At 37.2% G+C, this 23,099-nt stretch overlaps 1 protein-coding gene across 5 annotated transcripts in view; it reads left to right on the forward strand.

Moving 5' to 3' along the window:
• Positions 1-22,725, forward strand: part of LOC581963 (myosin light chain kinase, smooth muscle) — a 122,745-nt gene extending 100,020 nt beyond the window's left edge. For 3 of the 5 annotated variants that reach the window (XM_030974991.1, XM_011669618.2, XM_011669617.2), the window contains 18 exons: positions 41-381; positions 704-1,159; positions 1,553-1,852; positions 2,214-2,312; positions 2,764-2,961; positions 3,532-3,883; positions 4,399-4,670; positions 7,647-7,763; positions 8,649-9,332; positions 13,236-13,517; positions 13,943-14,278; positions 14,662-14,752; positions 15,342-15,545; positions 16,032-16,373; positions 17,011-17,163; positions 17,617-17,740; positions 18,574-18,633; positions 19,759-22,725. In XM_030974991.1, the coding sequence (XP_030830851.1) occupies positions 41-381; positions 704-1,159; positions 1,553-1,852; positions 2,214-2,312; positions 2,764-2,961; positions 3,532-3,883; positions 4,399-4,670; positions 7,647-7,763; positions 8,649-9,332; positions 13,236-13,517; positions 13,943-14,278; positions 14,662-14,752; positions 15,342-15,545; positions 16,032-16,373; positions 17,011-17,163; positions 17,617-17,740; positions 18,574-18,633; positions 19,759-20,493 (5,146 nt within the window). In that variant the 3' untranslated portion in view covers positions 20,494-22,725. The remainder of the gene's footprint in view (positions 1-40; positions 382-703; positions 1,160-1,552; positions 1,853-2,213; positions 2,313-2,763; positions 2,962-3,531; positions 3,884-4,398; positions 4,671-7,646; positions 7,764-8,648; positions 9,333-13,235; positions 13,518-13,942; positions 14,279-14,661; positions 14,753-15,341; positions 15,546-16,031; positions 16,374-17,010; positions 17,164-17,616; positions 17,741-18,573; positions 18,634-19,758) is intronic. The other 2 variants (XM_030974992.1, XM_030974993.1) reach the window with 2 other exon arrangements.
• The last annotated feature ends 374 nt before the right edge of the window (positions 22,726-23,099 follow it).

The raw sequence follows: 23,099 nt of genomic DNA on the forward strand, positions 1-23,099 counted from the left end.
CATTAACACGATGACTATTTTAACTTTCCCCATTCTACAGCTCCGTGACCGAAACCCCACCCGTTGCTGCCTCCTCTCCTGCTGTCCCTGATCCGACCGTATCCGCCCCTCAATTCCTGGCCAGACCGAGCTCTGTAACAGCAGACCAAGCTAAATCCGCACGATTCAGCTGCTCAGTTTCGGGATTTCCCCTTCCCGTAGTCACGTGGGCCAAGGATGAGAAAATCCTGCGGGATGAAGGAAGATTTGAGATCTATGATGAGGGTCAAGAGTTCATCATGGAGGTCTTTGAGCTAGAGCCAGAGGATGAAGGATTGTATACGGTCACTGCTGAAAATCCGGCTGGCAAAGCTGCTACTGGTGCACAGCTTACCATCAATAGTAGGTTTAACAGTTTCATGTTTCCTGATTTTAGATTCAGTTGTCATTATGCATCTGATATATAGGCACACACAGTCTACACTATGAGCTAAACATTCACATTTTATTATTGCAGTAAGTTGGGTGCAGTATTTCATCAAACTTCATTTCCAGAATGAAAATTAGCAGTAATTGGTAAATCCAAAGAAAATAAAATGACTTAGGCATACTTGTTTACATGTCAACTTGAATGCGATAAGCTTTATCTTTTACAAATTATATTGAATCAAGAAATAGGAAATTAATTTTGTAAAATGACACGATTTCTTTTTTAATTTCTCAGGAACAAGGCTAGTTGAGCAGCCTCCTCCTCCAGCCCCTTACACGAACTCCTTGTCTTATTCCGATGTTCGTCATGACGAGGCAGCGTCATTAGAAGACGTTCCATCTCTCAAATCAGAACAACTCATTCCTGAACCGATCAGCGCCAACCTGACAGCCTTCCAACCCCCGTCTAGGATCCCACCAGAGTTCCTAGCTCTCCCAACCCAACGGACAATCACTGAACCCAACTCGGCAAAGTTCAACTGCCGTGTGGTGGGCGACCCGAAACCGACTGTGACTTGGAGTCGCAATGGTGTCGTTCTCAGTGATTCAGGGAGATATGAGCTCTATGAGGAGAAGGATGAGTTCGTCCTCGAGATCTTCGATACGACCACTGACGATTCGGGGCTGTATGTCTGCACGGCAACAAATCTAGCGGGACAGAAGGCCGCTGAAACGATGCTGACCGTAGAGAGTAAGTTCCTCAAGAAAGCACAAAACGTTCTTCAGACGTTAAAGAAAGTATGTAAACTTTATAAACGTGTTTACGTTCATAACACGTTCTTTGCGAACGTCAGGAGTTTATAATGTTTGATTTGTTGCCATCAAATTAGGTGTGAGAATGTTAATTTTGTATTACTTTTATTATCACCACTCTCTTAAATTGTCACGTCGGATATGGTTATATTGATTCTGACATATCTGATTTCGATTGTGAGGAGGATGTGAAGAACATAATTAAAGATAATAGACGGAAAATGCCAATAATTCATGAATAATACTTCTTTGAATGGAGTGGAAGATGAATAGTTGATTGAGGCATCGATGCATTAAGTGATGCTATTCTTATTTTTCAATTTCATGTCAGGTTCTGCTCCTAAAGGTACGATACCAGAATTCCTCGAAAAGATGAGCGGTACCGCTGTGAGAGACGCCGACAAAGCAAAGTTCACTTGCAAGCTGCGAGGTATACCGCCACCTAGCGTTCATTGGTATTATCGCAACCAGGAGATTGTCGGGAGCGATGAGGTGTATGAACTCTATCACGAAGGCGAGATCGCATCTCTATGTCTACCCGAAGTCCTCCCTGAGGATGAAGGAGAGTACTCGTGTACGATCAAGAATGATATGGGAGAAACATCATGCAGTGCCTTCCTCAAAGTTCAAGGTATGAACTGTATATCGCGTGGACTTTTTACAAATTAGAACAAAGATGAAATATTCGTGTAAAACTATTGGGTTTTTACCCAAAGGTGGATAATCAAGGTGATCATTTTCTTTGTCTCTATATCTTGCAAAGAAACGAATAGCATTTAAAGTCGCATCTCTAATGCTTAGAGATATAAAGATTATCAACACCAAGTCGATTTGCAGCCGATCGAAACAGTCGCAACTTTGTTTAATATGAAACAGGGACCTAATAAACAAAATTAAGTTTACAAGTTCATGGCTTATCGTGTTGATATGTCTTCAGTCGTGTCAGTTTTTGTTTATATGTATAACTTGTTTCATGTGATCCTCTTCTTCAGTCGCATCCCCCAAATCAACTATGCCAGAATTCCTCCAGAAGCTCAAAGACATCCAAGCCATTGACGGTAGCCCCTTGTCTCTGCCCGTCAGAATCAAAGGTAAGTATTTGGGTTATTCATCAGGGTTTTTTCAGGAACACAATCGCAATTTTGTTTGAGAAATCAACTTAAGGGCAATTTAACACCCTATTGTATATCCTACAGAACCATTGCGTAATAAATCAATAGGTAAAGCCATCTATTGATGTTAACAGCTACAAATATGAAGACAATACTACTGTTTTTTGTGTGTGTGGTTCTACCACATGGGCCCCGTTTTAGAAAGAGTTGCGATTGATCCAAACAAATCGCAAGTCCTCCAATCAATCGCAAGTTTGCAGTCTCCTATATGTACATAGTTGCGATTGATATCAACTCTTTATAAGCATAGGCCCTAGTTTCAGCATCAGTAAGATTACAATGCGGTGTAGTGCAAAAGCTCACGAACATTGCAAAAAGAATGACATGTCGAAATAAAAATACTTATGATTCTATATGCTTTTATAATCAGGTTCACCGGCACCAGACGTCCAATGGTTCTTCAACAAAGAGCAAATAAAAGAAGACAATGATTTCAAGTTTGTTGTTGATGGCGATAGATTATCATTGGTAATCGCTGAGGTATATCCAGACGATGCAGGCATCTATACGTGTAAGATCTTCAATTCGGCAGGTTCGGCTGAGTGTGCCTGTAAGGTGTTCGTACAAGGTACGTGATACAGTTTAACGATTCAATTCATATAGGAGGATAAGATTGTAGAGCCATCTTAAGGTATGCGCTTACTTTGTAGCGGAAACACAACTGGTAAACTTAAAACAGTAAGCAGTGCTCATAACGATGTTTTATTATTTGAGGAAAATTATCTCTCGCACAGCTCGTTACTCATTTGTTAAGAAGTCACTCTTCTCTAAAACTCAGTAAATACCATACATTTGTTTAATGATTATTAGGAATTTTTATGATGTGCTGAAGCCGTTTGCAAACGATGAATATAACTTTGCAAATAGAAATGATCCTATACTTTGTCTTACTATGTCAACAAAATGTCGTTTTTTTTCTTCAACCAGTCAATACATAATCAGCATTTATTTGTCTGGACAAGCCCCTTAGAACCACATCATGTACCTTGTTAGCTTTATTTTTTTTTAAACGCGATTATTAAATAGTTCCCGGTGTCAGGTTATTCTTTTGCTTCAGATAAGTCAATAATTATAATTTCAATGTTTTTATCAAGATTGCGGCATTTATATTGTCTTAATGTCTATTGATTCTATATAGCGAGTGACATCGAAGGTTACCCACCAAAGTTTGTTCAGAAACCTCGTTCCATCCACATCGATGAAGGAAGCAGTGTTACCCTCTCATGCAAGATCGACGGAGAACCTCTTCCCACCGTCACATGGATCAAAGATGGCCGACCTATCGAAGCAGGCCGAAGATTTAAGATGGAGTCTTCGGGTATCTCCGGCACGACTCGGTCGCTGAATATCCCGACCGTTCTGGCTACCGATGCGGGTAGCTATACATGTGTTCTACACAACCAGTCTGGTGGAGATCAGTGCAGTGTGAACGTGGTTGTGAAACCACTGGAAGAGGAACAGACGGATTTCAGGTCCCTTCTCAAATCAAGGTAGCTACAAGCAATAAAATGACGAGAATTCTTCAACGTGTTGAAAGCAGTAGAATACTTTTGCAAGTCCCTAAGACTTATAAATCATCCCTACATATTTTTCAATTCAATCACCGATTCCAATACTTTTTACCTAGCTTATTAAATCATTTAACGAAAAAGATGAGTTTCGTGCAATTAAATGTGAAACTTGATCACGTAGCACAAAAGCCTAGTCTATTCTCGTTTCTCGTGGTCGTTTGGCATGACACTATAAAAATTAATGTTATATTGACCAATGATACTATCCTTATATCGCTTTAGACGATGTCCAAAAGTCGTCGTTCTAAAGTGGTCGTAATTTCAAAGCAGTGTTTACATCGTTGACGTCATATGAAGACAGTGATGGGTTCATGACATATTCGATCACTACGGTTTAAGTTTGAATACTGAAGGAGAAAAAGAATGAACATGCAAATCAGTTTAAGATATAGTTTCTGATAGTAATGTCTTTGATTTTCATTCATACCTTGTAGACCTCGCCTCCAGAACATTTCCAACTCGCCCAACAACGTCTCGAGCGACAAGAGCGATGCTGAGCAGGTTGACTTCCGCCACGTGTTGACCCGTCACGTGAATACAAGGAAGCGACCTTCATTCATCAAACCCCTGACCGATATCGAGGTCGTGGAGGGCGAGTCGGTGACCTTCGAATGCCACGTGGATGGTATCCCGGAGCCGATCATCATCTGGACGGCGAATAAAAAGGAGATCAAAGAATCGAAATACTTCCAGATGAGCTATAAAGGTAAGAACATCAAACATTCCCCCACGATATTCTGTCAAGATCAATGCCATGGTGGTCCAGCGATGGCGGGGATGCATATAATGCAAGTAGAGAGGTGACTAGATGCCATCAGCTATAATATGCGAGGACTCGTAATAAATGGAACCCAATCGTGAAGCCGGGTCGTGAAGACTTTGAAATATCAACATTTAATTATAATTTTAATAGTTAGCTATCACTAGTGAAATATTAGAACCCAACAATGACTTCCTCCTTTATCCAAAAATTTGTTACCGTAAATAGGGTAATGAAAGTTCCCTTTATTCACCTGAAACCTTTACCATCATGTTATCTGATGTCAAACCAATATTAGCGCCCTCTATATCTGTTCTGATATGAAATGGAATAAAAATCATGACCACGTCGAAAATAGTGATGCACATATTAACTCAATGCTGAAGAGAGAGGAATACTAACAATTATTTTTCCCTTATTTGATTTGATAGTTGAGGTTGTTGGATTATTGAGGATGATGTTGTCTGACATCGGTGGTGGAAATAACATTTGGGTAGAAGAAGAAGAAGAGCAATTTTTTTCGGACTAACTGTTCATAGTGTTTTGTCCATAAAAAGGTCCCGACGTTGTACCCAAGGGTGCTTTAAAACTCTGAACATAAAATAGTATATCGATGAAAATCCTGGACTATTGGCCCTTCTCTCTTTTTTTAAAAATATCTCTACTTGAATTAGAATCTGAATATTTCAATCACAATATGACATTAACTACTATGATTGTAAGGGCAGCTGAGCATACCAGCTGAATCATTATTATGATCTGACACAGACCGAATTGACATTAAAGGTATAAACCAGTTTTGGAAACACCCCCCTCTCAAAAAATGAAATGGAAGCTCTTATTACCAATCATTTGAAAGAATATGTTTTGACTAATACGTGATGATACAAATTCTGCCGGAAAACCGCCTACTTATTGATATATTTGGTAAATTATCATATCGATCCGACCTGGATAGATATCGCGAATGCACTTCAACACTGAACATTTGGGCATATATTTCTGCTTTTTGCGAATTTAGGTTGAAGTCTTGCCATCTAAACCTCTGAAGGCAATAAAAGGGGCAATATTTAAACAATATTGAATGGATATTTTGCACCCTTGAACTGCAATTTTACCACTACATGTCTTCACCTTTATCTTGTCACTAGTTTATTGAAGTTATTGAAAATTGTCCGAGGGGTGGATTTCATGGAAAATGAAATCCCAGCTAATTCTCTAGATATCAACTGTGATCGGAATGTTGGTGTGACTATTCACACGCTCACACGGCTAGGCAAGCTATAAGCATTACCATATTAATTGTATTACAATGCCGTGTGTGTGTGTATGTGTGTGTGACCCCAATTATGATGAAACTGTGGGTTACCACTAGATTAGTTCGTACATGGCGCAATTTGCGAAAGCCCGCTACTTTACTGAATTTTAAAATGCGCTGGAATCTACTAGCATGCACAGATTGAACTCACATGACCATTGGTTTTGCAGTGGTGTTTTAGCGAGTAAATCTACGCCTGATATGAAAGAACCCATTTGAAGGGTGTGTGATACCTGGTACACGAAATAGGACTAGCAGGTTGGGATCCCCGCTGGGGTGTGATTTCTCCCCCCTCGGGGAGGTAGAGGGGTGTAGTCATGTGTGAAGCTAACACGATGTCTTTATTGGATCGCAGTCAGGGGATGATTAGTCGCGCTTCAAGGCTGCTTGTTATGACAAGCCGGCGTGCAAAACCAAACGTATTTAATTTCAAGTTCTCTTCTGGATAATAGCCTACTATTAGAATGTCCTAATCAAAGTTGCATACAAAAATAATGTGACATGATCGCAATTGCATAGAAGCAGCGAATCTTATTTATTATCTTCATGACTTTTTCTTCTTTAATTTAAGTGATTGCGTTCATGAAACATTCGATTATAGAATTGTTCAATGAATTGGATTGTTTAATTGCTTTGCCAAACATATAAATTGAATTTACTTAAGATATTTGTAAGACTTACTTCAAATACAGTCTCTCCCTCTTTCTCTTTCTTAAAGCAATTTCAATATCAGAACTCAAGATTAATTATGTCAGAATCGATGGAATGTATGTAGAGTAATTACAGGGATATGGACCGCCTTTGAAAAAGACTATGCGCGAAATGGTGTACGATGTTAAGTCTTGTGTATTAATAGGATTCTAAATTCATATATAGTCCAGCTCCGGGGCGGATTATAGAGATGAATTCTCGTTTATTAAAAGGGTAAATCTACATGTGTAATACGAGAGGATTATTCAGTCTGAAACTTTCATTGCCTGTTTTCATTTTGCGGCGGTGGTGCTTGGAGACATAGATGTTCTTGTAAGTTAAACTGGTATATGTTAGGATATTTTATTGAGAGTAAGATACATGCGAAGCGGTAAATTTTGCTTATTTGAATTAATGTGATTTTATTTATTCTTAGCAAACAAACCGTTGTTAACAGATAAAGTAGTTTACAGATAAATCACTGTAACTCGTTTATTACGCAAACATAACTTTGATTTTTACTTAGTTTTTCTCTTATGTTTTTTCCTCGCTTTTTTGTTGCTGTTGTTATTGTGTTGGGGCAGCCAGTACAAAAAAAATTATAGCTATTTCAGCTTTATCTTATTCGTTTTGTTTGAAAGTTTAGTGAAGAATGAACGTTGTATGAATGTCTTTCAATGTTATTTATTAACAATCATGATCTCAAACTGTGAACTTTAAAGATCGTTTTAACGTTGTCTAAATTTTCTCTGATATTACACAATATGAATAAACAAATCTAAATCTGAATAGTAATTTCCTGTAAGGTGTATTCTTGACATGTATATATCTTTCTGCAAAAGGGAGAAAACGTGAATATTTTCAAAATTGAATTCCGTTAAATTACCATTTTGTTTGTGATGGTTTTCTTTCAGATACGGTAGCTAAGCTCCTGATCGCCGAAGCTTTCGCAGAAGATGAAGGTGACTATGCCTGTACTGCAACCAATGGTGTAGGATCAGTTACTTGTGCTGCTGAGCTGACCGTACAAGGTATCACCTCATTCATATTCTTAGCGTTATAGTGTTATATCAATGTTACTATGTTGAGATTATGTGTTAGTTGTATTTCAGTCTGTTTTTCCTTGCGCTATGCTGGTTAGTGCTTATGCTATACAGTAGTTTATAAACTTTTGGTAAGTATTTGGCGTGCCTGGAAGGTTCCTGTTTTATTTTTACATTATTTCCCTTCCTTTTATATCTTGCCTTGAGAATCTCCATCGCTTGTTTTAACCTAATAAAATGCGTAATCAATAAGCCAGTGAGTTTATCATTATGGGTAAAAGAGTTAGAATTAAAATGTAAATTACTCCTGATTTCTCAAGATATTCTCAAGTTGTGTAGGGAAATTAAATCCTACAATTTAAGAAAAGAAAACAAAAACTTATATTTTGTTTTTACGATGATGATATGTTGACGATGATTAACCTTTAAACGAAGGATATGTAATACAGTAGGGAAGGTAGCACGCTGAGCTGAATTAGCGTGAAGTGTAATGAGCTCTACCATCAACAACGGCTAATAGACCGTGACTGACAGCCAGTGCCTCAGGATGACGTTCGAACTTTTATATTAAAATCTGAAAACATAGACGGAGAGACGGTCATTTTGTCAATCAGGAGGACTAGAACTAGATTTATATTGAAGGTAACAGTCGTGGTAGTAGCAGAAGCCTAACTATGACCTGGTAATAGAAGGAGCGAACAATTTTCTTGAAACACTTTTTTAGATTGACATACTAATATTGTTACTTCGTAGTGGTTTTGCCCCGATCATAAAGTTAGATTTTCTTGTAGCTTTATTAAGATTGTTTTAATATTGGTATTGTGCGAGACTTATGTGAATAGCATTGATTGTTGTTTTTTCTCAAATTTTTAGATGAAGAGAACGTGAATGGTCTAAGGTTATCGATTGATGAGCCGGCGATCACTATTCCTCATCCAGACGATCCTCCCCGCAGTGTGATCGAAAGTGATTGCACACACGACAAGGTAGCGTCCACATTCAACGTTAGGCTTGCCAAGGCAGTCAACGGTACACCGCCCTCACCGCCCGCTCCAATACAGCACAACACGAACACAAACAATAACAAGGAGGTGATCTCACCCCCGTCTGAGGTGCAGGAGATATCTCTCTCATCATTCACCAAAACTTCATCGTCCATCGAGGAATCCACGTACTCAGCGTCTACACCTGATACCACAGAAAGTGCGATGGATAATCCCACCGCTGCCACCACTGCTACTGTGAATGGAGACTCGACGGCGGCTCCTGCTACGGATCCACCTTGCTTCCTGGAGCCACTGAAGGATACCGCGGTCCTGGAGGAGAGCTCGGCCATGCTCAAGTGCAAGGTTGTAGGGGAACCGGAACCGGACATATTCTGGTACAAAGATGGAGTAGAACTGAAAGATGACAGGAAATATAAGATGGATTTTCCAGATGATGACGTAGCTATGTTGATTGTGAGAGAGGCAGGGCTTGAAGATGCAGGGGAATATACATGCAAGGCTGTCAACTCATGTGGAACAAAGGAAAGCACAGCAGAGATTATCGTCGAAGGTAAGTTCATGCTTTTCCTTTGACATTTTAACAGAAGTTTGTAAGAGACATGCTATCGTATCCAATAGGTCTGTAATTTTCTTTTTTTTGAATAATTATTTGTAACTGTTTTGGTATGTTTATGTGAATGAGTGTTAGCTTAATTTTCATAGTTCATTAATCGGTCCGTGTTCCCTTGATCTTTTTCTGTTTGAACGGAAGATAGACCTTAAGAGAAACTAAAAAGAAAGAAAGATGTTATTATCATCACAGTAAAGTGTTATATTCTTCTTCGATGCGCATAATGTTCAGTGTCCGATATAACATATTATGTAACTAAACTAGAACCGCAAAGATATTATGTAATACAAAATACATATTGTCACAAGAAAGGGTACACCAAAACTAGCTCAGTGTGTATATAAAACTCGTGACAACATCTTCGATGTTACATACTAGAATGAAAATTGAATTGAAAGATCTAAAAGCATATGTTAAGAAAGTGAATATAAATCTAAGCTTCTGTGTCACAGCATATGCACAATCAATGAACAGAATAAGAACACGTGTATCAATCCCAATGGATAGCGATGTACATGATGATCAGTGCATATGTGTACCTCTTATTACCGCCATGTCTTAGCACCAATATTGACCCAATGATCGTATCGGGAATTACACACCCTGTCTTGTCCAGATCGCAAAATCGATGCACTACTGTCATCCAAGAAGTCTATTGTTTATCTCATTATTCCTCAAGGCTTTTCTATACCCCCTAGATCTACCACAAGTCATGAGGTCTCGATACAAAATGAAAAAGGAGACAATTTTGTTGTTGTTAATCGCTTTCTGTTTAAGATTTGCCTATGAATGAATTATTAAATTGAGGATTGATTTTTATTTTGATCAGGACAACTGATCTATTCCACTTATTCAATGTAGATGCCATCAGTCCATCATTCGTTGCATTTGCAAAAAAATAATCTTGTCCGTAAGATGATAAGGGCAAGAGAATGACAATGATAATGATAAGGGTATATTTTATATAAAATAACTGTGTGTGATTCTCAAATCACAAGTTAGAGAAATCAACGATTGCGACATGTAATAGCTATGTTATAATACCAATTCGTCGAATTGATTTCTAAAGAATGTGTTGTTAAATCGCGTTGATATTGAAAATCGATGGGAATCTTGTACGTTCCGTTGAAAACAAGAATGCATCTTAAAAGTTACAAAGCATTCTTGATGCGATGTGAAGGAGAGAATAAAAGGTTCCGTGTCAGTGCTTAGATAAGTTTACTCAAATCGTTAGTGGTTGGATGTGACGTGACAAACACTGAGCGACCCTGGGATAGCGCGTAGGGTCTGTGTTAGCATGGTTAGAGAGGGAGAAAGATGGTAACACCGCATTATCCTCTATTTGAGTCGCGAGAACTTCCTAGAAAATACCAAAGACGTATCACAAATAAACATGATTACATGTCTGAATATCTTTCGAAAGCAAGCACATTTTTTAGTTAGAGAAAGAAAACGCCAAGTGACATCGAAACTTGACTTGTATCGCGGAGTTACAATGAATTCTTCGCCATCGCTTACCTATTCTCTGTCTCTTTGGCTCTGCCCCCCCCCCCTTCTCTCTCTCTCTCTCTCTCTCTCTATTTTTTCTTTTGCCTTATCTCCTATTTTGTATTTACGTGAGGATTCATGAGAACGTATCAGAATGAAATATTATTTTTCACGGTTTCTTAAAATGCTTTTTCGTTTGGACGTTTTCGTTTGGAAGTTCTGTATTTACTGTAATGTCTTGCGCTCTTTCAGTCATGTCCGACGATATAATCTTGCTTTAAATTTACTCTAAGCAATATCTTTTATTTTACAACTCTTTTCTCATTAGCCGGTTAATGGTATAAAACCCTAAGTTGTAGTTTGTACGTTGTGAATAGAGTCTTGCATGTAGACATGATGACACTAAACGTCGATTATCGCGGTGTAATCGTGGATGCAAACATGTAAACACTAGTCGATTGTTAGAGTGCTTTGGTACACAACGCGTGGAGGGATTTATTGTCTTTCTTTCTTAAAGGTAGTGAAGAGTTCAGACAAGGCCTTTGAAACAAATCATACGCGAATCGTGTACATGTAGGATTCAAACTTCTGACAGATAGTTGTTTACTTGTACAGAATCTTTAAAATAAGTTATGAATGGTTCTGTGGTGATTGTATTGTGGAAGTTAACAACAATTGTTGTTTCCGTATTTCCATATGCTTGAGATATTTCCTCTCTGTTTCAGTATGTCCTCCCCCTCCCCCAACCTCCTTTTCTTTCTCTCTTTCTCTCTCTCTCTCTCTCTCTCTCTCACTCTCTTTCTCTGTTTTGTTTTGTCCGCCTTTGCTTTTTTAAATTATTTAAAAAATTATATCTCTATTACTCTCTCTCTCTCTCTCTACAACACACTCTTCCATCTATCCAACCACTTCTAATCTCTATCTTTACCGCCTTCTTTATGTAAAACTGATTCAATGTCTATCTCCTTATTTCAAAAACTTCTTAGTAATTTTCTGTATCGTGATAATACATGATGTCGAATAAATTGTGTTTTCTCAATCCATGAAATCGATCTATATAATTATGTCCATACGACCGCGTCTTTTCCTCGCCGTTATTTTATGATAAATGATCTCCGGCGTAATATTGTTTTTATGAATGGGAAAATCGATTGTTGTCGGATGAGGGAATGAGGTAAAAGTCGGTTGCCCCGAGGTATTTCCTTTTCTAAGTGCTCTGAATTTACACTGACCGGCTTGCTTTATGGCCAAACGTTGAATAACGGCGTCATGACTCTATGTATTAATGTACCTCGACATGTTTATGAATTAGGATTATTGCTATACTCCTAACCCCAGGTATAATAGTTCATGTTTGAAGAAGAAAAAAATGTAAAGAACATTCCGTCTTACTTTTGTAGGTGACAGTTTATAGAGACCATGTCAATATTAAAACTTTGCAACAACAAATAAGAAAGAGAACCGTTCCATTGTGAGATATATTTGATCATGCTCATTAATTTAGTCCAAATGGAATGTGTCCAAACGAAGACTTCGCAGATATTATCAAGACCTTTTCTACAGTCTTATCTTAAATAATCATGTTTCAAATTTGACTTATTAATAAAGAAATGCGATTATATTTGGCGTAGTGTAGTGGCCTATGAAAGTAGCTGATGAATGCAATCATTTATTTCCAGCAACCCCTCGCAATGCATATACATTTTCATCGAAGCATATGCACACATTATGGAACGAATGACGAATGACAGTTCAGTCATTGTTTCAATTGCCTGTTACTTTAATAACTAATCAAAATATCATTGTTTATAAACAAAATAATTGGCTCTACAATCTTTGTGATTGTTGAAAAAAAGATTTCTATATGTTTAATCAATATTTGTTTAAAGTTCAACCTATTATCCGATTTGGTAATCAAAGATTGTATGTTTATCTTCAATTATACCGTGTATAGGGACAGGCGGAAAAGCGGAAATGAGAGAGAATATAACTTAAACAGATAATCCAGTAATTTATAGAAAGTGTAAAACTGTAAATAATATCCGTTGCCCATGATACAGCATTATGTAAGCAATTGGCTCCTGCTTCAGTAATTTAACGCAATATTTTCACTGTTCAATATGCATTTATTTGCTGTACACTCTTATAATTATGTCGCGTCAAGAAAGGCATAATACAGTCGATGACGTAGTCCTACGTCATTAAAATGGCGCCCATTTGCAACGGGCGTAGTTCATAAGTAGTATCTAGCCATGTATAGTGTTAGAATTAATGTAGTGTATAATTGCCCTACTCTAGATATGTTTTAACAGATCACATTTTCAAATCCTCTTTACACTTTTGTTCTCCTCCCAGCTCCTGCCCGAATCAAGGATGCGCCGAAGACCCTGCAGGTCATGGCAGGTCATGACCTTTCAGTGACCTGTAACTTCGTAGCCATCCCCGAGCCCGATGTGGTGGTATGGAGAAAGAATCGGAAGACGGTCCAGGAAAGCGACCGTGTTAAGATTGAGGAGACTGATACGAGTACGACGTTGACAGTCACTAAGGCGACGCATGATGACAGTGGTCGATACACTCTGCAGGTAGAAAACGACCTCGGGTCCGATGACACCGCTATCTATGTCAGTGTATTAGGTAAGACACGAATTCCATCTCTGAAGAAAAATCTGCATTTTTTTGTATATGACTTAATTTTTTATATTTCCTCCCGTCCTTATAAGGAAAGTGATGGCGAGCCTTGTGCGATATCATATTGATCGAGGGAGGGGGTGGGAGTTAAAGCAGATGAAATGTCATCCGTAATGTTTATATTGCTAAGCACTAAGAATAAGAATAATAATAATCAAGATGTGATATCCATATCTAATATATGACATATCTGAAATGTACCTTTTTAACAATATCAAACCTAACAATGATTTCTTAGGCGATAAAAACCGCCGGTTCATAGACTGCAATTTATTTAAAAGTAGTCGTAATTTCACATGTATGACCTAAAAAAACCAGGCTAGAATTGTTATTTTATCGAAACATTAATGTCATGATATTTGTCATCACAGACAAACCCGACCCTCCTGTCGGCACGCCCATCGCATCCAATATCAGTCGACAGTCATTGACGCTTTCATGGACGGGATCGAGTTATGATGGTGGTAGCAGGATCACTGGATACGTGGTCGAGATGCGGACTGTCGATGACGAGGCATGGACAAAGGCAGACGTCGTGTCACACACATCACACACCATCGACAACCTCAAACCTGAAACGAAGTATCTCTTCCGGGTCAGTTCGGAGAATGAACACGGGATCAGCAAGCCAGGTCAAGAGAGTGACCCCATACTGACCGTAGTCGAGGAAAAGAAGAAGGTGGATATGAGGAAGCCAGTGACAGAGAGTAAGGAATATGATCATAATTCAAATTTTCGTATGGTAGATCATTTTACTATGATGTTGCTCAAAATGTTATTGCCACTGTCTACTGATATAGTATAAATTTTTCAAAAAAACTAGGGCCTAATATTTCAAATATAGAAAGACAGGGAATTGAAATCGGGTTGAAGGCACAACAAATATAGTCGATATAATGTCGGATGATGATGATGATATTGTTGATGTTATTTTGTTGTCGTTTCTGGTATTGTTGATGTTGTTTTTTATGTTAATGTGGAGATATCCATCCAAAGGGAGGTTTCCATCTTTGCTCTCTTTTTCTCTCTTTGGATGAGTGAATAAGTATTGATGCATTTCATTCTTTATTCCCTCCCGATCCATGTTTAGATGATGCAGAAGAAGTCGAGTTCCGTCACGTGACCATCAAACCAGATAAAGACTTTTCAGACAAGTACCAGATCAAAGAGGTCTTGGGAAAGTAAGTATACTTGTATGCCTTAGTTGGTTTATTATTGTCATTCCTTTCGTCATAAACTAATCCATAGAATGACCTGTTGTAGTGCATTGTCATATTGGCTAGTTGTATACCGTTTTATGTTAAAAGGGAACAGCCATGACAAATGTGCAGACATATTGTAAAGGAAGAACAGGCGTAATTTTGCAGACAATTATGATTATCAAATATGTTGATGGAATGCTATCTGTTCAGAAGAAATATCCTACTTTTACCATTAAGTTCTGGAGTCATTTGCATTTCCTGCCTTCATCCCATATAGCTAGTTCTGAGGAATAAAGCTTACTCATTCTCTGAATATTTTTGAACTGCAAACAATCAAATAATAAATCACACAATATTACCATGTTGTACCGTACGATAAACTGTCTACAATTAAATGAAAGTCTGACTAGAGCAATATAACCCAGTCGATATCGTGAAATCTTTGATATGAAGTGCGAAATCGATTAACCAAATGAAAAACTTTCCATCCAGTTCTTTTGTGTTCATTTACGTTTTCACTAACCTATCTTGTGCAATCTCTCTGATTCCCCCCCCCCCCCCCAAACAGAGGGCGTTTCGGAACTGTCCATAAATGCATCGAGAAGGTGACCGGCAAGGCGTACGCAGCTAAGATGATCAAAACCATTAAGAGCACAGATAAAGAATCAGTCAAGAATGAGATCGAAATCATGAACAAGCTTCATCATGCTAAACTTCTACAATGCCTGGATGCTTTTGAGTCACCTAAACAGATGATTATGGTCCTAGAGATGTAAGTCATTCAAGGATTTAAGAGGAATCGTATTGAGGATAACTCATAAAAATAACCGTTTTTATAAAAAATTTGGGCAATTGTCATTACAAATAAGCAGACTAGAATGCCGAATGAATAAAAGTAGTAAGCTCAAGATCAAATAGCTTATAGGGACATTTGTTTGTGAAGATAAATCGGTCTCTAAAACTGCCATTTAATATAGATCATTATAGAGGATGGGTGAATGATTTGAAAATTGACCGTCAATGCGCTCAATAATTTAAATATTAACACAGAAGTTTATATGAAAGTTCAATGAATCGAAACATTTGTATTTTAGTAAGTGTGCTAGAAAACGCCAATATCGCCTAAATTTGTAGATGCGATTTCCCAAAAAATATATCCATGTAAGTTTGATGCTTTGTGTCTTAGTCTTGTAATTCTTTGAAGAACGTAGTGATCTTCATTACATGTTTGTACTTCTTTTTTAATTTCATAACTTAGTGTGAACGGCGGTGAGCTCTTCGAAAGGGTGATCGATGACGACTTTGGGTTGACGGAGAGTGACGTCATTGAGTTCATGAGACAGATATGCGCTGGTGTACATCACATGCATTCAACAAACATCCTGCATCTTGACCTGAAACCAGAAAACATCCTGTGTATAGACAAAACGGGTAGCCGGATCAAACTGATTGACTTTGGTCTAGCAAGGGACTTCAACCCAGCTCAAAGCACAAAGGTCATGTTCGGTACACCAGAGTTCGTCGCCCCGGAAGTAATCAACTACGATGTCATAGGTTTCACTACCGATATGTGGAGTGTTGGTGTCATTTGCTATATCTTGTAAGTAATATGAGATGCAGTATATCAATGGTCATTTTCTTGATATAAAAATATATTAAAAACCTCTTGTGGTAAAAAAAAATTTAAATGTATTTTAGAAGGATATGGGTAAAAAAGGTGAGCCTATTTGAAACTTATGGGAGAATTGGAAATAGTTCAGTAGATGGTTGGATGAGGTGAACATTTAGTCCTGGTCTGTTCTTATGCATGCTAAATACATCTAGACTAAAATCTGTCAAACGAATATCAGCTTTTCGAATATGACTGTATCAATCAATTTAAAGTCATTAATATATAATCGCATTCTGTATATTTATATATTTTCATGCTGTATATATTTGCGTTTTAGAAATACCAAAGTTGCAAAAACAACAACCATTGATAAAGTTCATTATTACAATAACCCATTAAGCAAATGGACGTGAATGTTATAAACGAATCACATGGACAAATAAATGGCGAAACTTCACGGGAGTCCGAGAACGCGTCATCCCGCCGACTTTGGGCGGCAAACTGATGGTAATCGGTGACGGGGTCCATGAACAATTTTTTGTTAAAAAAGTAGGGTTATTTTAATAAATCCATTAATTTAATGTCCAAGCTGATGAATTTACTTTTTTTTCCCTCTCTGATGTAGATTGAGTGGATTGTCTCCATTCATGGGTGATAACGATGCAGAGACACTGAATAATGTGACGCTAGCTGAGTGGGACTTTGAAGATGAAGCTTTTGATGCGATCTCTGAAGATGCGAAGACATTCATCGAGGGTCTCTTGATCCAGAAGAAAGAGTGAGTTACACATTGATAAGTATAATTCATGGTGAACATCATCATCATCATCATCATTACGATATAAATTGCTGTTAATATTAGCTAGGGACAGGCTGATTGTGTGCGACTTCGTTAGTCTTTTATTTTATTATCACGGTATTAAACTATCAAAGCCAGGTTTTTGTATCTGACAAACTACAATGAAAAAGAATGTAATATTGTAATATTATATGTCGCTATGTTTCTCCGACAACTTCCCACTGAGTGTCGCTCTTAACGTAGAACAGACGGAAACGCAGTATTATTGCACTGTTGATCTGTGATAAGCGGGTTATTAGAAAGAGTCATCAGGGTTATATGTTTAATAAGAAAGGCTTACCATTTAATTCTTGTAACTAAAGGTGACATTATATACTGTGACTTACTTTGATCAATGATCTAATCGAATTTGATTTCGTGGTTATCTCACAGGGAGAGAATGACAGCGGCTGAGTGCCTCCAACACCATTGGCTTGTCACAGACTCTAAAGAACTCAAATGCAACAAGATTAGTACCGCTAAACTCAAAAACTTCGTGGCAAGACGGCGATGGCAGGTAAGTTTGAATAGGCCATAAACTTCTTTCTTTCTCCCGGCCAGTGTCACTAGATTTAAATTAGATCGCAAGACATTGTTGTAGACTTGTAGTTGTAATGCTGTAGCATCATGTTAAAAGGCAAATAAAAAATTACACCATGTAGACAAGTTAAGGGCAAAGGGACCCTTGTCATAGTGTCATTGTTTACAAGTTATTAGCTTAGAAATTTGTGACACGTCAGAACATGTGCAATATATGGTTCTGCTTAAAATTCTCATTTAGGTCTGTAGGGTTTCAGTATTGTTGTTTGTAATGTGCTGTAGTTCCTATCGCTTTATCGTTTCTTTCTCATGGCCACTTTCTGCTCTTGGAAGTTTTGTTCACCAATTTGTCCTTCGTTTATCATGTGAAATGTAGTCTTGTATATGTTGTATTAGTTTGTTTTTAATGTTAGCTTTTCAAGTAAGTGCCGGTAATGGTGTTTTTATGTGGTCTTGGGTATCTTGCGTGATGGTTGTGGTTGAATGCAAATCTAAACAAAAATCAATCGAAAGTCCAAACTACGCGGCTCAAATTGGTTGCAAATTGTTTTTTATCTTTGGAATTCCGTTTAATCGCATTTTTGTGTGCTACGGTATCCGTTTGTAACTTGGAATGGTTTTGCAAATAAATCAATTATGTTTCATAAGGGAATATAAATGGAGTAACTTAGATAACTTTTATTCACAAACGGAATATCTTATGCACTTGGTTAAACACATGTTTGTTTTTAGGCCAGTTGAACTAAATGTTTTATGTGATGAGTGAAATTTCTACCCCTTGCTTTCCTTGCCCTCTGGTCATTGTTCAAGCAGTCAGATTCAAGTGAATCTAATCAGGAATCAACAAATGAAGACTCGGCTGATGAAATAGTATGTCTGGTATTATGTACCTTGGTTTTGAAGTGATATTAACCCGCGGTTTGGACAATCATATAACGGATTTTGTGTGAAGACTAACTAAATTTCAAGATTCATGTATGCAGTGTCACTAACCCTATATTTATACAATTTTATTCAAAGTTATTCTATCGGGTGAAAGTATTAACAAAATATGCTTATGGTTATTGCTAAAGAAAGAAAAAGTCACCACAGAGGGTAAAGTGATATTCGAAACTTGATTTTCTTGGAGGATGCACATCAGGTCTGTGGTAAAGCATGAACGTGTTTCGAGAGCAAACACTGGCGACAACAACACGAATGAAAAGTGTAGACAGACGAGTTCGTTTCTAAAGGAGATTAACATAACAACTCTTTACAAAATAAGAAAAAAAGAACTTGTAGTGAGTTTAAAAGGGACGAAAAGAAGAAGACTGAAAAAAATTGAAATAAAATCATAAAGGGATGCATTAAAATACGATCGTCGAAAAAGGACAATGTAATAATTATTAAAAGAGATCCGATTTATATTCGTTCTCGAGTCAATTTAATTTTTAAACATTGTACTATTGTCGTTTAAAAATGGTCATAATTATGCGATATAATTTCTTTTTAATCATTATTTGGTGATTTATTTTAATCAATAGTCTACTATTATATCACTAATGGAACATCGGGATATTGTTGATATTGATACTGATAATGTAAACGACTGTAGTATGTTGACTTTAGAGGGAGAGCTAAAATATAAGTCCAAATAACAAAGAACGTTCATGAATTATAGTTTTTGAAGAGTCATGTAGGCAAAATGAAATTAGTTCGTGGGATAATTTAGCATTACAATTTTTTTAATATATCTCCGTAATGCGTAATCTATATGGAATTATCATTCCGTGTTTAATTCGGCCTACACATGCTAAAGCGAGGATTTATTTTTGCTTTTGCTTCAGGAGTGGCTTAATGGATTTTGCATTTTTCAAATTTCATAAAAGTGTGTAGGAATCAACGTGGTTGAATCTACTTTATTAACTAATATGAATGTAACACGAGCATATGATATAAAGCTATTTTATTTTCAATTCTAACTGATATGTTGTACTTTTACTTCGTAACTAACAGAAAACAGCTACAGCAGTGCGAGCTATTGGAAGGATGGCGTCCTTGTCACTATTCGGTAGCAGCAAGAAATCTGGTGAGAATAGCGGAAGCCTCATGCGAAGCCAATCATCGCCCTCATCGTCAAAAGACAAACCACCATCCACCCCGACCACTCCGCCAATCATCACGGAAGCTGATGATAAAGCGACCAAAGATGATGCCGAGAGGAGTGCGATGTCCACATGCGACGACGAGGCCAAACAAGAGGTGGCGGAAACGATTGTTAGTAAGGAACAGGAGAAAGAACATGCAACGATGAACAATAGGGATCATAAGATCACAGAGAGAGATACGAAAGCGAATGAGCGACAAAACGGCGATGATGAGAGCGACGATGACTCGGATAATGACGTTGAGGATGACGTCGATGGTCCAGGTAAGAAGGATTTAAATCAGAACATTCCAGGCGCACCTCATTTCCTCAAAGAAATCATTGACCAGGAAGTCTTCGAAGGCGACAGCGCCCGCTTTGATTGCAAAGTAGCAGGCGACCCAGAACCTGAAATCAAATGGTTGCAAGATGGCGTCGAGATCGAGGAGAGTTCACGGTTTATCTTTGATTGCGACGATGATGGTTCATTCTCCCTCATCATCAGGAGGATCCAGGAAGATGATGAGGGTGAGTATTGTATCAAAGCAACCAACTCGAAAGGGGAAGCTGTCTGCATCGGTGACTTACTCGTCGAAGTCTTTTAAACACTTCTCAAAATTATGGACAAAATCTGCTAATAATGACACAATCAGAAAAGGAGATTGGATTAGACTGTTTTTTACGTTGTAGATAATAATAGATATAAATGTAGATATGTCTCAGATAATCAGTGTTTAGAATTTAAGACTGTACAGATTAATACATAGTTCAATTGTTTTGAATGAAGACTGCTGTAGAAGAAAACTTGGCAATGTGTCCTTATGGAAATGAGTTATGATAATCCCACCTGCAGACGTTGTATAATGGAGATATACCATGAAAGTTTTAATCATCGTGAAGCGAAAGTTAACAAAGTGTCTTATATTAATTTCAGCGATTTCCACAAAAACGGGAGTATCTGTTAGTTACCGAAAGTAGACATGTAGAAGCATTATACTCCCTAATGAATGTTTTAATGTGAATTTTTTGCCAAAAGTTTTCATCATTGCTTAGGTAGGGATGTAAAAAAGAAAAATAATAAAAAAATCGTTGAGAGTAGAATGATTAGAATACCATAATAGACAGGAAATATAATTTCATGAGGAATACAGGTTGAAAAATATATATATTTTTTTTGTTTACGAAATCATATTGTGTGACGCGTTGGAACTGTATTCGGGTAGTATACTTTCCAACATGCCAAATACTTATTAGGATGATGTCTTTAAAGTAGACAATATGCAGCATAAATATATGTGTACTTTTCATAATCAAGAGATATTATCGCAAATGTATTACATTGTTTAGTACAGATGTAAACTGCGTAAGTAGAGATTGTGATAGTGTACTTGCTAATATTTTATATTTTATTTCAAACTAAGTCTATGAATCCACGATACAATGCCTTATCCGTATTGTAAAGAAATATTTATCAGCATTCATCACCCCCTCCCGTCTCTCTCTCTCTCTCTCTCTCTCTCTCTATCTATCCCCCCTCCTCCTCTCTCTCTCGCTCTCTCTCTCTCTCTCTCTCTCTCTCTCTCTCTCTCTTTATCTGTAATCGCGGGGAGAGGGAGTTGCACAATGTTGCGTTTGATGCCTATGCTCAACATAAAAGAAGGTGACGTAAACGACACGAGAAACATTTGACAGGCTGTCTATACTACACTGCCCCTAATCTTCTTTTAGGAGTAGGATGGCATTTTGCTAAGAAACTGCAGTTTAAGTCCTAAATGTCACGAACTTGATTTTAGCACTGAGATATTCCGACATTGACTTTTGTTTTTTATTTTGTGTTTTTATCAGATGACACCTTATTTGATATGTGACATCTTCATTTTAATAATGCTTGTCGTGTGTCTACTATAAGAACTTTGAAGTGTGACGTAACTTGGATATACAGGTACATGTAACAAGAATTTTGCCTCATCACAATTATGGTATTTCATTATATGACATAAGTATGTATTTGTAAACTTATCATTTTATTTGTTGTAAAATTGTTGTAAAATATATGAAATGTGACTGATATAGCCCACTCCAGCATTCTTTGTTTTCATTCCTCATGGTGCATGATGACCGAATCAGTTTTGTCATTCCTATATTGCGACACTTCCATTATGATAATGCGATTCCACTTTTAAAAAATAATTCCATATTAAATAAAAGAGTGTGTGTATATAGTTTATTGTTATTTTGATGAGTATAGAATTTATTTTGCACAAGTTTGTCGGTAATGAAGAATTAACTGTGAGGACGATTTATTTTTGTGTTTATGATGTAATTATTGGGAGCTTGTATGCATGTCATGTCAATACGTAGCATAAGACGATAAAGTCAAATTATTAATTTGAAACAATCATACCCAACAAATATTTGTTACTATTTGTATCGATTTCTATGTTCTTCCATCTTATATAATATTCGCAATGAGTAGTGAGTTCATATTAAAGCTTTACATAACATAAACGATTCATGGCTTACATATTAATATTATCTCTATGTATTCCGGAACTTTATTGTATATTTTGTACATAAATTTCAGAAAAAAACTGTACGCATTGCTAACAAGAGCTAAAATAGAGCAATTAAGACTCGCTTTGTAAACATCAAGTTGTGATAATTGCTTCCTTATATGGTATCGATATTACGAATATACTATGCATGTCGTCACTACTGGCTATTTACGACATTATTGTCATTTTATTCATAATGAATAATCATCATCATCATCATCATAGATATTATGATTTTGTAACCTTTTCTGAAATGTATTAAAGACAGGTTTAAAAAGGAAATGATTTTTTTGAATTGTTTGCGATGTACATTAGATTTATTGATAAAGGCATACGTGTAACTGTAGATGATAAAAGAGAACAACGAATTGTTTGTGTGCGCTCGTGGGTGTGGGTCAACGGGTTTGTGTGAGCGGGTGTGGGTGTGCGTGTGTGTGTTTCTTTCGATACAGTAATAAAAAACCTGCTTTGCAGCTTCAAGCCTTTTTTTCGGCAAGTCCGTATACAAAACAAGACAACATTACAAAAATAACAAATAACAAATTATTTACAAAACTAGATATAAGTTTAATATACACAAATGATTATTAACGAAAACAATTAAGGCAGAGATGACAGAGATAGTATGGAAAATAGAAGAATCAGGCAAACAGGGC

The sequence above is a fragment of the Strongylocentrotus purpuratus genome, unplaced genomic scaffold (genome assembly GCF_000002235.5).
Source record: "Strongylocentrotus purpuratus isolate Spur 01 unplaced genomic scaffold, Spur_5.0 spur5_scaffold_7, whole genome shotgun sequence".
Lineage (NCBI taxonomy): Eukaryota > Metazoa > Echinodermata > Echinoidea > Camarodonta > Strongylocentrotidae > Strongylocentrotus > Strongylocentrotus purpuratus.